The sequence below is a fragment of the Phytophthora cinnamomi genome (genome assembly GCF_018691715.1).
Source record: "Phytophthora cinnamomi strain GKB4 chromosome Unknown Contig34, whole genome shotgun sequence".
Lineage (NCBI taxonomy): Eukaryota > Oomycota > Peronosporomycetes > Peronosporales > Peronosporaceae > Phytophthora > Phytophthora cinnamomi.
Window position 1 is genome coordinate 32,325 of NW_027150967.1, and position 13,205 is coordinate 45,529.

Here is a 13,205-nt window from a genome sequence, read left to right on the forward strand (position 1 = left end):
CTCTAATTGGTAGAAAGATGCTTTCTACCAATAGGGTCTTTGGGTAGGTGTGGACCACTCATGTGTGGTGGCCCACTTCAATGTATCCATTGGTGTGCCTTACACCAATGTGAGGAAGTATCTAAAACCTTTAACAGATATTTATCTGTTACCATAAGTGACAAATGTCATGTACAAGTGACTGTTGTCACTTGTGACCGTTGTCATGCACAAGTGACTGTTGTCACTTGTGTGTGTAACCCCGTTACACGATCCGTGACGCCCGCGGCTCAACCCACTGGATTGTTGAGCGGATTGTTGACCATAGTATCCCGAAAACGAACCCTCAAGGGGATCGTTTTCGTATTCGTTGGAGAGGATTTCCTCCCCATCAAGATACATGGGAACCGCGGAACGTCTTGCTGGAGGACGTTCCGGAAAAGGTGAGGGCGTACGAGGAGCAGTACGCGCTGGCACAGCGGAAGTAGTACGAGCACTGCAATCATCATCAGCGCCCGAACCCTCGCGTGCTAAGAACTTAGCCCGGAGCTCATTGAAAGTATCGGGCACACGGATTGACGTGTACCCGTTTAGGTCGCGGTCGCTCAAGCGCACCGCGCCTGGGAAACGCTTCATGCACTGATAGCTCTCAGGCACAGCGCACGGCACATTAGCCTCCTCCGCAGCAACGAGGAGCTGATCCAACTTACCGCGCTTTGAGTACGTCTCGAAGCGATCACGCACTTGCTTAATCCGTTCACGGTAAGCATCCGGCTTCTTGTTGAAGTTCTCAACAAAAACATTCCAACTTTGACACAGTGCCTGCCACTCGGGCACTTTGCTGCAAGAAGATGTTTTCTTGCTTTGAAACCATCAGAGCTCATGGGAGAGTCAGATGGAGTAATCGCGCCTTTGAGGCGACTCCGCATCAAAGTGCAACTTAGCGACAACGGCGTCATCCTTGATGGCGCTGCATACGTACAGCGGCACCTCATTCGGAGATACCGACTTTCCATACCAGTCCGTGATCTCGGACGCGGACGGCATCCACGGGTCGCGCGCTGCAGGTGCCGCGCTCGGAGAACTGAGCGCCCCAGCAGAAGCGAGTGGGGGTATCGCTCTCAGTTCGTGAACGCTTCGAGCTCGAAGCTTCCGATTCATCCCTCTCACGCTGGCGAACGTTCCCAGCGTGGGGGTCGAGCAAGTCGCTCGACACTGAGTCCTTGCGCTTAGAAAGCAAATCCTTTTCGTCATCCATGCCTGTTTCGTCGTCGCCGCCGAAGTCGACGACGTCACCGTACTTCGCCTCCTGGCGCGTGTAGTACTGGTCGATGGAGAGATTACTCTCCATCGTCTTTGAGTCCTTCTTCTCTTGGAGCGCGCTCATCGTTGTATGAGCGCGGGTTTCTTCTCCAAACGCGGAGAATTGACGAATGGTTAATTCAGAGATTGACGTGCGGGGGCCGTGCGCGTGTAATCTTAAGGGGGGATGGTGTAATGGAGTTACACGCACAAGTGGCTACAGGCCACTTGTGATTATACCAGATAAAATATCTGTTAAAAGTTTTAGATACTTCCTCGCCTTGGTGTAAGTCACACCAATGGCTACATTGAAGTGGGCCCCACAATGAGTGGTCCACACATACCCGAAGATTCTATTGGTAGAAAGATGCTGCTTTCTACCAATCAGAGATGTGCATATTGACGGGCTAGCTGGTGCCAATCCCTTTCATAAATAATAAAACAGTTTTAATATATTTAGGAGGAAGATCAATTTAGAAAAAACAATACAGTTCTCATTTTACCCTACTTAAGCTATATAGTTTTTATGTTACCTTACCTAATTACTTTGGCGTCTTTATTTTGATTAAATTATACTTGAGGACTCAAGTATATTTTATTCTAATTAAATCTAAACTACCGCTTCCTCATACACGTAGCGTAACGTGTAAGCTTAAGTAGTTAGCCAAGGTAGGCCCACTACACTGCGTGTCTAGCATTGACCTATAGCTCACCACCTCGTCAACAATAAATAATTTTAACCAATCAAGTGACGGTTGCAAACCTGGTTGCACAACTCGCTGGTATTTATACAGTACAGCTAACATGCCCACTCCGACTGTAACCTACCGCCGGCCACCACGAGAACTATAGCCATGACGTGATGAATGATAATTTGTCATTATACGGGTACAGTCACTCTAGAAGAACTGAGTGAGCGACCACTGCGGGTTAACCTCACCTCCGCTTACTGCTGGTTCGTAGGCTAAACATCAATCTCGTATCACTAACCACAATTTCGAGATTAGAGGATATTTTGATTCGAATTTGAATGTCATGGGTCATCAGCCTGACATTATGTGTGTGTGAAGTACGTAGAAGGTATAATTATCTCAGTAGCCTGATTTGGTATTGAAGACCATGGTTTTTGAGTCCCAGTTGATGGCGTTAGCGCAATTTTTGGTTAAACAAGAAAAGAAAGCGTTAGGCCTATACAATGTTCAAGAATAGGTTTTGGTGTGCAAAATATATTCGTTTCTTTGGCGATACACCTCGGGGTTCGAGCTCATCGACGAATGCGGTACATGTAGCACGCTTGAACACTAGGCCTGACAGCGTTTTGTCCAAATCGTCCTCAAAACAGCGACCAAGCTCTTGTTTTTTGCAGTTTGGAGCATCAACTGAAACAGCGGGAAATGTTCCGGTCAGTTTGTCAAACGTTCTCAACTCTATACACTGTACATTCTGTAGGACGGTGTTCATGCGTGCTAGCCAGAGATTTGTGGCCATGCTTTCAGAAAAATTAAACACTCCAGGTCCATTCTCAACCGGACCCATGCGACCGCACCAGATGAAAATGTAAATGCGGCCGCAATCCTTCTTCACAGCCAGCTGATGCCAGCTACACGTTTTTGAACTCAAAAACGTTCCAACAGGGAAATGGATGTTTGCAATGCAGACAACCTATAACTGATAATAATACTCGGTCTGCAACAGCTGGTGTGCTATGATTGGTGGACCTCTGAGGCCCTGGTCTAAGAAAAAGTTCTGAAACTCGTTCTGAACGAACTTGCGTTTTCATTGGCTAATCTCGCATGCGGCACTCAGAACGAGTTTCGGTTTTGGACCCGTTCTGTATGGCGTTCTCAGAACGCTTCGGCGAGGCGTTCTGACTCGGAACGAGTTTTGTCGTGGCCATATGCTAATTCTGCCCACATCACTACCGATGCATTTCGCTGCGACATAAGCCCCAGTGAGGCAAACTCACGTAGTCTCTTGCTGTAGGACTGCGCCCGGAGGTAGACAAGGTCAGCGTTGGTCCCTGTGTGACGGAGCTCACTTGTATGTGGCTTGCAGGACGACCATGAGCCTCTCACCGGCTTGCAGTGTGTGAAACTGCTATTACACGCCCAGAACTCGTTCTGATCACGTTGGTGTTTGGGAACCAATTTCGGAACGCGTCTACATCGACCAGAACGTCGCGTTCAGCTAACCCAGCACCTACTTGGAATCTCAGTACGGTTTTACTTACACCAGGGCCTGAGGGTCCAAATGGGACCCTCGGAGGATGGGCTGGGGCTCCCAACCCTCGCCGTGCGGCAACTTGAACGCATGAGCCGGTTGAGAATGCACCTCAGTGCCATCTGGTCTCGATTTGTAACAGTGCAGGATCGTTATCAGGATCGTGCGGCGATTTGTGTCTAATGACATAGCCGGGATATATTTACGAATTTCTGTTGTAATAGGGCAGCCCCCAGTACTACGTGATAATAATGCAATTCTTTTAAAAAAAAATGGCAAGTTCAAGAGTTCTCTGTATATTATCCAGAGAATAGTATATTATCTAGTTGCGTGTTGCCTGAATCTTTTAGGGGCGACATTCATGTAGTCATTTAACGCTGCCATTCGGGTAAGATAAGGGAGGGGCTCAAGTAATACGATGAAAGAACTCTATCTAATGGAACGACTTAAACTGGATTTCCTGCAATACTTCACGGCAACACAAGATGCGCTGGGGGAAACAGAGAGACTGTTTAGCTTAGAAGCAGACCTTACTTCGTGGTAAAATCCAGAACTCCTCTGCTTTCTTGTCGTTGCTCACACTTTCACGCTTGAATTCGTTTGACTTTCTGTGGACGCCCTTGATGCTGGTTCGGACTTTTGAGGTATTCTTCGTCGGCGCCATTTTTGGCAATGATTTGTTTTCCCAGACTGTACTTTGCATTCCATGCTGTCCACTGTTTTAGAGGGCGAGAGCCAGCAAATGACGACGGATAATCCCAGTCATAATTCTATCGTACTGTATTGGTAAATCTTGGGGGTGCCCTATCACGCGTACAAAGGACATTTCTGTGATAGATCTTTTTACTGGCTGACACCATCTCGCTCGTTCCATCGTGAACGACCTCCATATATTTTGATCGACCTCGATTTGCGTTTCCAAAACGCAAACTAGGATCGTTTTACCTTATGGTAGAGTCCTCAAGACCCAACAATCAACACCCAGCCATGTGTAGTGGAGGAAATCTCCAGCCTGTCCAAGCTAGCAGCTTCAACACCAACTGGTCGCAGTCAATAACGGCAAACGTGATGATTGCGACAACAAATCGTGTGCATAACGAAAAGCAAGCGAAGCATAACGTAAAGCTGATGACCAGCCAGAAATCCAGTGCGCCAAAACGACAAACTTGATGACTAGCTAACGACAACCTATATTACAGTAGCTGCGGCTTCATTGGTTAGCAGGAGCCGCAGCACTAGGAGTACCTCGTGTCCTATTCACTTTGCTAGTTACCTATGGCAATACACTACGGCTAAACTGCCGGGAGCCTCGCCGACTCCCCCAGCGTGTCTTCGATTTCCCTGCAGACACTACACCATGCGCTATCCAGCACGACTCTTGTGGATCTTGCGGTCGTCCTCCTCGCAAGTGGCATTGCAGTGTCGAAGGCAGACCAGACTGGTGTGACGAACGCCGCCGTTGTTCACTCCTCGGATGTTCTCGCTGGCGAGGACAAGCGATTTCTTAGAAGGTACCAAAAGGTGCTTGACGAAGACGACGAGGAAGAGAGAGTGATGAGCGCGAATACGCTGAGCGATATGATGCACGATGAGGTTTACCGATTTCAGATGTTCCAGAAGTGGAAGGAACTTGGACATACTGCGGACAGCGTATTCCCCCATGTGCCAAAAAGTCTCTACGAGTACTACATAATCTTCCTGCGTATGAATGCCAAGAAGCATTAGCATGCCATTTGCATGTTTCAACTCTTGAAGCACGCCCCACAACGCCAGGCAGGAGACTGTATAGCCTCGCTGCGTTCTACTAGTACGTAACTGGGAAACTCGAACGGTACTGTAAAAGAAAAATCGTCTACAAATAGATGTTCTCTTCAGAAAATCGAATTCCCATTTGAAAACGTTTCCCGCATAACTGTGAAGGGGGATGTTCGCTCAACTAGCCTCTGGTATAAATGTAGAAGTACCCAGGACCATTGATGCTTTAGCAGTTGAACTAGGAAACTACACAAAAGGACTCAGCGATAGGCTACACCTTGTTGCGGCCAATGGCATTGACTACGGTCACCGAGGCAGCAGCAACGATTGGTGTGTTTGGTACTACCCGAGGCGATTCTGGGTCGGCTTCCCATCAAGACGTCAGCGTGAATCAATACTCCAGAACTGGAATCGCCCATAATCTTGGCGTTATCCAACACCACGGGTACGAGAAGCCTGTCAGGTTTAAATACACCGTTGCTTTGGTTTCGTCACAGATGACCGCCTGCAGCTCTTTGTAGAGCTCGTCGATCTGCGGCTGGAAGTACGCCTTCAGCTGCGGCCGCTTCAGCTTGACCGTCGGTGTCACCAGGTCGTCGTCAGACGAGAACGACTTCGGGTGGAAGTCCACGTTGCGGACGCGCTCGACAACGCGCAGTTGTGTTGCCTTGGTCACGCGCTCCGTGTCGTCGCGCACGTCCTTCTGGTACTCGGGGTTGGCGAGCACCTTGGCCTTGCTTGCGTTGTCGCCACTGAATCCGTGCTCCTGGGCTCACACCTTCAACGCCTCCACATTGGGCATCACCACACCAACCAGACAGGTCTGCAGCGAGTCGCTGTAAACACGAAGAGCTGTGTAATGTGCTTGCACTTGGAGTAGGCGTTCTCGATCTTCTCGGCGGCGACGTATTCCCCTGCGCCAGCTTGAAGATGTTCTTCTTGCGGTTGATGATGCTAGGCTTGCCGTCGGCGTTCCAGCAGCCGATGTCTCCCGTGTGTACCCATCCACGTTCGTGAATGGCCTCGCGCGCCATCTTCGGGTTCTCATAGTACACGACGAACCTTGACGAGGATCTCGCCGCGCGGGCGGGGCTTGTCGCGGCTCGTGTAGCCAATTTCGGGCATGTCCTCTAGCTGTACATGACGGGCGTGCCCACGTGCGACTCGGTGGGCAGCCGACTCGATCTATCGGCAACCGGGATGCTACATCGTTGTAACAGTGGAGGTCTACGGGCGCGCCTTCAGCAGACACATGTACGAGATGGACGTCATGCGCGCGGTGAACGCGACGTGCTTGACGAACGCGACGTGCGCGATGAGTTCAGCGAGCACGACGAGCAGAGAGCGAGTTTGTTGGGGATGCGTATTATATATTATATATTATATAATTTACCACAAATCCATGTAGTTTACATCGAGTCCGTGTAGTTTACCTCGCATCTGTCTACTACAGTACAGTATTGTTATGCAGTGTTGCTCGAGACAATTGTTATGCAGTGTTGCTCGAGACAATTCGGAAAGTAGATTTTGTATGTACTGTACATCTACGTTGATTTTCGTCATCTGAATGAGATGACCTTCTCAGTTATGCGGATAATATTATCTACCACTTTCGAAATTCCCAGATTTAGCACCGTCGGATCAAATAGCTTTGAAGTGGTCGTCCTCTATTTGTTTAATCAACTAACCACAGACGAGCTTTCTTCTACAGTACCGCGTTCGAGTTTCCCAGATGCGTAGAACGCAGCGAGGCGATAGAGCCCCCCGCTTATCGTGTCCTCCTTTGGGTGGTGTTATGGGGCATGGTTCAAGTCCTGGCTGCTTGAAACATACCTCTTAGCCATGAATACTCCTGAACACTTTCCACAGTTCGTAGAGATCATGTGGCGCATGCTCGCGGATTTGGGCCTTGGTAATTCCACGTGCTTTCCATTCTTGAAACATTTCGAAGCGGAAATTTGCATCGTTCTGCATCCTGTGAAAATTCAACGCGGCAAACAATTCGTCCGCGCTAAACGTGGGATATATACCTCTCTCTTCCTCGTTGTATTCAGGAAGGTTGACTTTGTCATCCGTCGTTTGATGGCTTCGAAGGAATCTCTTGTCCTCGCCAGCGAGAGCATGCGAGGAGTGAACAACGTCCACGTGGTCTGATCGGCCTTTGACACTTCCAAGGAGGACGGCCGCAAGAACCACAAGGGTCACGTTGAAGAGACGCATGGCTGGATGTTGGTTGTTGGGTCTTGAGGAGTGGAGGAGAAATTGCAGAATGAGAAATGCGGAAGAAGAACGTCGCCCTCTCGAGTAGCTCAAAATGACTGGTGGTTGTCCCTTTAGCCCTTCACCGCAACGCACGGCCTCAACACGTAAAAACTGTCAGGTTTCGGCAAAAACGGTGCAGAGATCAGATATATGGGGGTGACACAGCGTCTTTGCCTTATCTGTGAGTATTAGTATCAGTTATATGTTGGCTGGATTTGCAGATTCCATTTTCCCCATGTTGGAACGCTTTTGAGTTTAAATAGCTTGCACGAGCTGTCTGTGAACAAGAACTGCACCCGCATTTTCATTATCATCCGACGCGGCGACATGTAACTGTACGATGCGGTGCGGTTGCATGGGTCCGGTTGAGAATAGACCTCAGGTGTTGAAGTGAGAAAGCATGGCCATATACCTCTAGCTAGCACACATGAACAGCGTTCTGCACACTCTACAGTATAGAGCTGATGTCAAACTGATCGGAACATATCCCGTTGTTTCAGTTGATGCTCCAAACTGCACAAAACAAGAGCTTGGCCACTGTTTTGTCTATTTTGAGGAGGATTTGGACAAACGCTATCAGACCTAGTGTTCAAGCGTGCTACCGCATTCATCGATCCCGTGGTACATCACCAAAGGGGTTGAGAGAAACAAATCTATTTTGCTCACAAAAGCATTTATATCACACATTGGCCTCTATTCTTGAACAGTGTATAGGCCTGATTCTTTTTACCAAAATATTGCGCCAACACTATTATCCGGGACACATAAACCACGGCCTTTAACATCAAATCAGGCTGTATGCGCCGAAATAGTGTATTATGATTGTTCTAACATGCTTGAGCACGGGTTTGCAAGCTGCCTAAAAAGTGCTCCGGATTTTTCTGCAAGTCGTGAAAAATGTTGTTCGTTCTTGAAAAACGTAGTATTAAATAAAAAGTTGTATGGACCAGTCATCTGCACCTTGGTTTGTAAAACTTGCAAGTTGGGTGGGAAATGGTGTACCGACTTCCTTTGTATGTTACTGACGTCTGCTTATGACAGACAAATGTTCTGATTCAATCAAATCGGAAGATTTTATTCCTCTCGCAGCAATACATTTTGATTGGTCAACCTAATTCCATGTTGCCTAAATCGACTTCTCTTAATAAGTGTCAGTGTACCTAACCCCATGGCCTGATGTTTTGCTATTCGGAGTATAAGAGTCCGATTTGGGCAATCTGACTGAAAGGCACAATAAATCATTGTCGTCGTCTCGAACACTCCGATCACTTGACTTGGTCACCAAATCAAGTGATTACTCCCACCAAGAGTAATCTACATCACACTGGATGTTTTATAACTCATCGTCGCTGAAGTCGATGGCGGGCGGTGCGATACAACTTCCATGGTGTAGTCTTGGACGATAGATACGTAAGAAACGGCTCCAGTGCGACAAACGATTCTAGTGGGACACAGAGACATATTGGGTCGACACCCCCTCCACTAATGCAGTTAATAACCTGCATCATTTTAGTTACTAACGACAGTGTACTAGTTAGTATAATTTGAGTTTATCTCTTATTTTTCCTTACCATCTCGGCTGTTCGCTGGGACATGGCGCAGGATCGTTATTGGGATCGTGCCTTCGAAACACCGTAAACCGAAATACCGTAAACCACGGGTTGATTACAACACTCGTAAAAAAAAGTTCCCGTCCTATATAATCTGTTGACAAATTATGAGTTTTTTTACAGCGTAAAAACTAAACGTGATCAGCCATTGTTGCATAATTTGCGGACTTGACGAAATGCTTAGCCTTTTCGAAAGCTCGCTCGTGAACAGCACCTTTCTCCGTTGCTATCGCTCTTGGTTCATGCGAGGAAGCAACTAGTCTGCTACGATTGGTAGTCCTCATACTTCCCCAACCCCCGCAGTGCGACATGCATCAAATTTGATGAATGAACGCCTATTTTTGCTCCTCGACGCATGCGGTTGAGAATGCACCTCAGAGCCATCTGGTCCCGGTTCAGGATCATTATTGGGATCGTGCGGCGATTCGTGCTTAATGATGTAGCCCGGATGTAAGTACAAATTTCTTTGTAATAGCCCCACGTGGTAATAATGTAATGATTTGAAAAACCTGACATTCCTTGCTGTCCAGTGTTTTAGAGAGCCAGAACCATCAACCGGCAACGGATTATACGAGCTCATAATTCTATAGGTCAAGTTGGTTATCTTAGGATCTGACGGGGGGTCCTATTACGAAGGGAATTCTTTTTGGTAGATCTATTTACTGGTTGACACGTTCCTCATGCGACTATAACCTTTCCTCCTATGACGTTTGCGCGCTCGATAGTAAGTTGCGAAGTGAGTACATTTAGCAGTTAGACAAAGCTCCTTAACGCTGCTTGCCTTACAGGAGGCTCTGCAGCTCCTACCACTGGTGCTGATTATGCAGTGCCGCGGTTGACGCGGCGTCGATTATGTAGGTGTATTAATAGTTTATGAGCGTCGTCCTCCACTACCCTACCCCTACTAACCCTATCCTTACCAGGGTCTACGATTATTCATTGATTACAAGTACTGTACATGTAATATGGTACAGTATGCTCATTAAGATTCCCTTCCTAGTGCGGTGCAGTGCATGATCGTTATTGAGATCGTGCCTCGTGAAATACCGTAGGGCTACGTGTACATGTAAAATAATAATCATACACATGTCACATCAGTGGAGCCACCGGTACCCATGAAACTGCCGCATTTCTCATTCTACGATTTCTCCTCCAGTCCTCAAGACCCAACAACCAACGCCCTGTCTATCCAGCACGACTCTTGTGGATCTTGCGGTCGTCCTCCTCGCAAGTGGCATTGCAGTGTCGAAGGCGACCAAACCGGTGTGTCGAACGTGGCCGTTGTTCACTCCTCGGATGTTCTCGCTGGCGAGGACAAGCGATTTCTTAGAAGGTACCAAACGGTGCTTGACGAAGACGACGAGGAAGAGAGAGTGATGAGCGCGAATACGCTGAGCGATATGATGCACAATGAGGTTTACCGATTTCAGATGTTCCAGAAGTGGAAGGAACTTGGACATACCGCGGACAGCGTATTCCCCCATGTGCCAAAAAGTCTCTACGAGTACTACATAATCTTCCTGCGTATGAATGCCAAGAAGCATTAGCATGCCATTTGCATGTTTCAACTCTTGAAGCACGCCCCACAACGCCAGGCAGGAGACTGTATAGCCTCGCTGCGTTCTACTAGTACGTAACTGGGAAACTCGAACGGTACTGTAAAAGAAAAATCGTCTACAAATAGATGTTCTCTTCAGAAAATCGAATTCCCATTTGAAAACGTTTCCCGCATAACTGTGAAGGGGGATGTTCGCTCAACTAGCCTCTGGTATAAATGTAGAAGTACCCAGGACCATTGATGCTTTAGCAGTTGAACTAGGAAACTACACAAAAGGACTCAGCGATAGGCTACACCTTGTTGCGGCCAATGGCATTGACTACGGTCACCGAGGCAGCAGCAACGATTGGTGTGTTTGGTACTACCCGAGGCGATTCTGGGTCGGCTTCCCATCAAGACGTCAGCGTGAATCAATACTCCAGAACTGGAATCGCCCATAATCTTGGCGTTATCCGACACCACGGGTACGAGAAGCCTGTCAGGTTTAAATACACCGTTGCTTTGGTTTCGTCACAGATGACCGCCTGCAGCTCTTTGTAGAGCTCGTCGATCTGCGGCTGGAAGTACGCCTTCAGCTGCGGCCGCTTCAGCTTGACCGTCGGTGTCACCAGGTCGTCGTCAGACGAGAACGACTTCGGGTGGAAGTCCACGTTGCGGACGCGCTCGACAACGCGCAGTTGTGCTGCCTTGGTCACGCGCTCCGTGTCGTCGCGCACGTCCTTCTGGTACTCGGGGTTGGCGAGCACCTTGGCCTTGCTTGCGTTGTCGCCACTGAATCCGTGCTCCTGGGCTCACACCTTCAACGCCTCCACATTGGGCACCACCACATCAACCAGACAGGTCTGCAGCGAGTCGCTGTAAACACGAAGAGCTGTGTAATGTGCTTGCACTTGGAGTAGGCGTTCTCGATCTTCTCGGCGGCGACGTACTCCCCTGCGCCAGCTTGAAGATGTTCTTCTTGCGGTTGATGATGCTAGGTTTGCCGTCGGCGTTCCAGCAGCCGATGTCTCCCGTGTGTACCCATCCACGTTCGTGAATGGCCTCGCGCGTCATCTCCGGGTTCTCATAGTACACGGAGAACATCCTGGGGCCCTTGACGAGGTCTCGCCGCGCGGGCGGGGCTTGTCGCGGCTCGTGTAGCCAATTTCGGGTTCGTCCTCTAGCTGCACTTGGCTGTACATGACGGGCGTGCCCACGTGCGACTCGATGGGTAGCCGGCTCGATCTATCCCAACCGGGATGCTGCATCGTCTTGGTCTTCGTTTGTCACTCGTTGATTTGCGAACTCAGGAAGAATGGTCGATTACCGATTCGTGGTCTTCTCGATTTGCTAAGTAGTAGTGCTATCTTCTTGTCGTTTATTCGATCAGTGTCTGGAATACGATGCCTGTCCGTTGGGTGAGATGTAGCTGAACATGACGTACTCGGAATATATCGTGGTTTCTTCGTTGGAACTCCCCGAAGAAACTGGATGTTGGCAAATTTTGAGAATGCTTGTGAAGTTCTTTTGATTCGGCTTGTCGGTCTGTCTAAGCAGCCGACGGTAGTGAGCTCCGAATGTTGTGTAAATCGCGGCAAGGGTGGTATTGAGTGGTTCAGGGTCGATTTCCTCGAAGCAGAACCGGTTTCGTTCTGTCCAGCGGTGGTGGAGGGTAATGCACCTGATCATATTCCATAGTGATAGAATCTCAGCTTGTTGGTTATTCCAGCGTGGTGCTACTTGCAGCTTGTGGGGCAACACAATATTTGTCCTTCAAAGAAGCGGCACCAGTCTTTCCACAGTTCTTTCAACAGTGCGTCAGACTTGGAGCAGTCCTTGAAGAGATGTTTTGCTGTCTCTATGTTGTTGCATGTAGGATAAGGCAGCACTGGATATTTGGATCTAGATGTTTGAGGAACCAAAAGCGCGACCTTACTGGCAAAATACGTTGCGCGATGCGCATTTGTAGATCATCGTAAATTGGCAGGAGTTCCGATCTGTGTTGGCGTCCAAATCTCACAAAGGCGGAAACATCTTCTAACGTTGTGGCAGTTAGATCTTGGCAGATAGTATGTTGGGTGGGGTTTAGCAGCTCTGGTTGTAGTAGTTGTTTTACCTTGTCCCGGGGTATGTGAGGAAATGCGAATATTTTTGCGGCTGTTTTTACTCCTACGTTGGGAAGGAAAGTCGTCGCTTGGTTTGTTTGAAGTTCCAAGTTGCCTAGTGTTGCTTCCACTTGGGAAATAACTTGCATGGGCTCTTTATGGAGACTTCGGAGCCACTTTTTCTGAGTCTGTAGAGGGACGATAGTATTGCTAGGATCCAGGGTTTTCCTTAGGAATGTGGAAATTGATGGATGTTTGCCAATGTCGTCAATAATATCTTGCATACAAGCGTATTGTAGATTTTTGGCTACCTGGAGTCTGAAACTCCTTTTCGGCTCCGCAATTGTCGCAATGTTTCGTTTGTGCCCTTGTGGAGTTGTGTAATGGAGGAGAGGGTTTTTTGATATCCAGAGTGGGGCACATAGTAGTGCTTTT

The 13,205-nt window shown here is 48.4% G+C and overlaps 2 protein-coding genes across 2 annotated transcripts; both read right to left on the reverse strand.

The window, feature by feature from the left end:
• Positions 1-5,647: 5,647 nt before the first annotated feature.
• IUM83_17043 (putative long-chain-fatty-acid-CoA ligase) lies at positions 5,648-6,381 on the reverse strand (the record flags this gene model as incomplete). Its single annotated transcript, XM_067941969.1, has 2 exons — positions 5,648-6,022; positions 6,319-6,381. The coding sequence occupies 2 exons, from the start codon at positions 6,379-6,381 to the stop codon at positions 5,648-5,650; spliced, it is 438 nt and encodes a 145-aa protein (XP_067792503.1).
• A 4,715-nt stretch (positions 6,382-11,096) lies between these two features.
• Positions 11,097-11,769, reverse strand: IUM83_17044 (Long-chain-fatty-acid-CoA ligase; the record flags this gene model as incomplete). Its single annotated transcript, XM_067941970.1, has 2 exons — positions 11,097-11,476; positions 11,616-11,769. 2 exons carry the CDS (start codon positions 11,767-11,769, stop codon positions 11,097-11,099), a joined length of 534 nt encoding a protein of 177 aa, XP_067792505.1.
• Between the last annotated feature and the right edge of the window lie 1,436 nt (positions 11,770-13,205).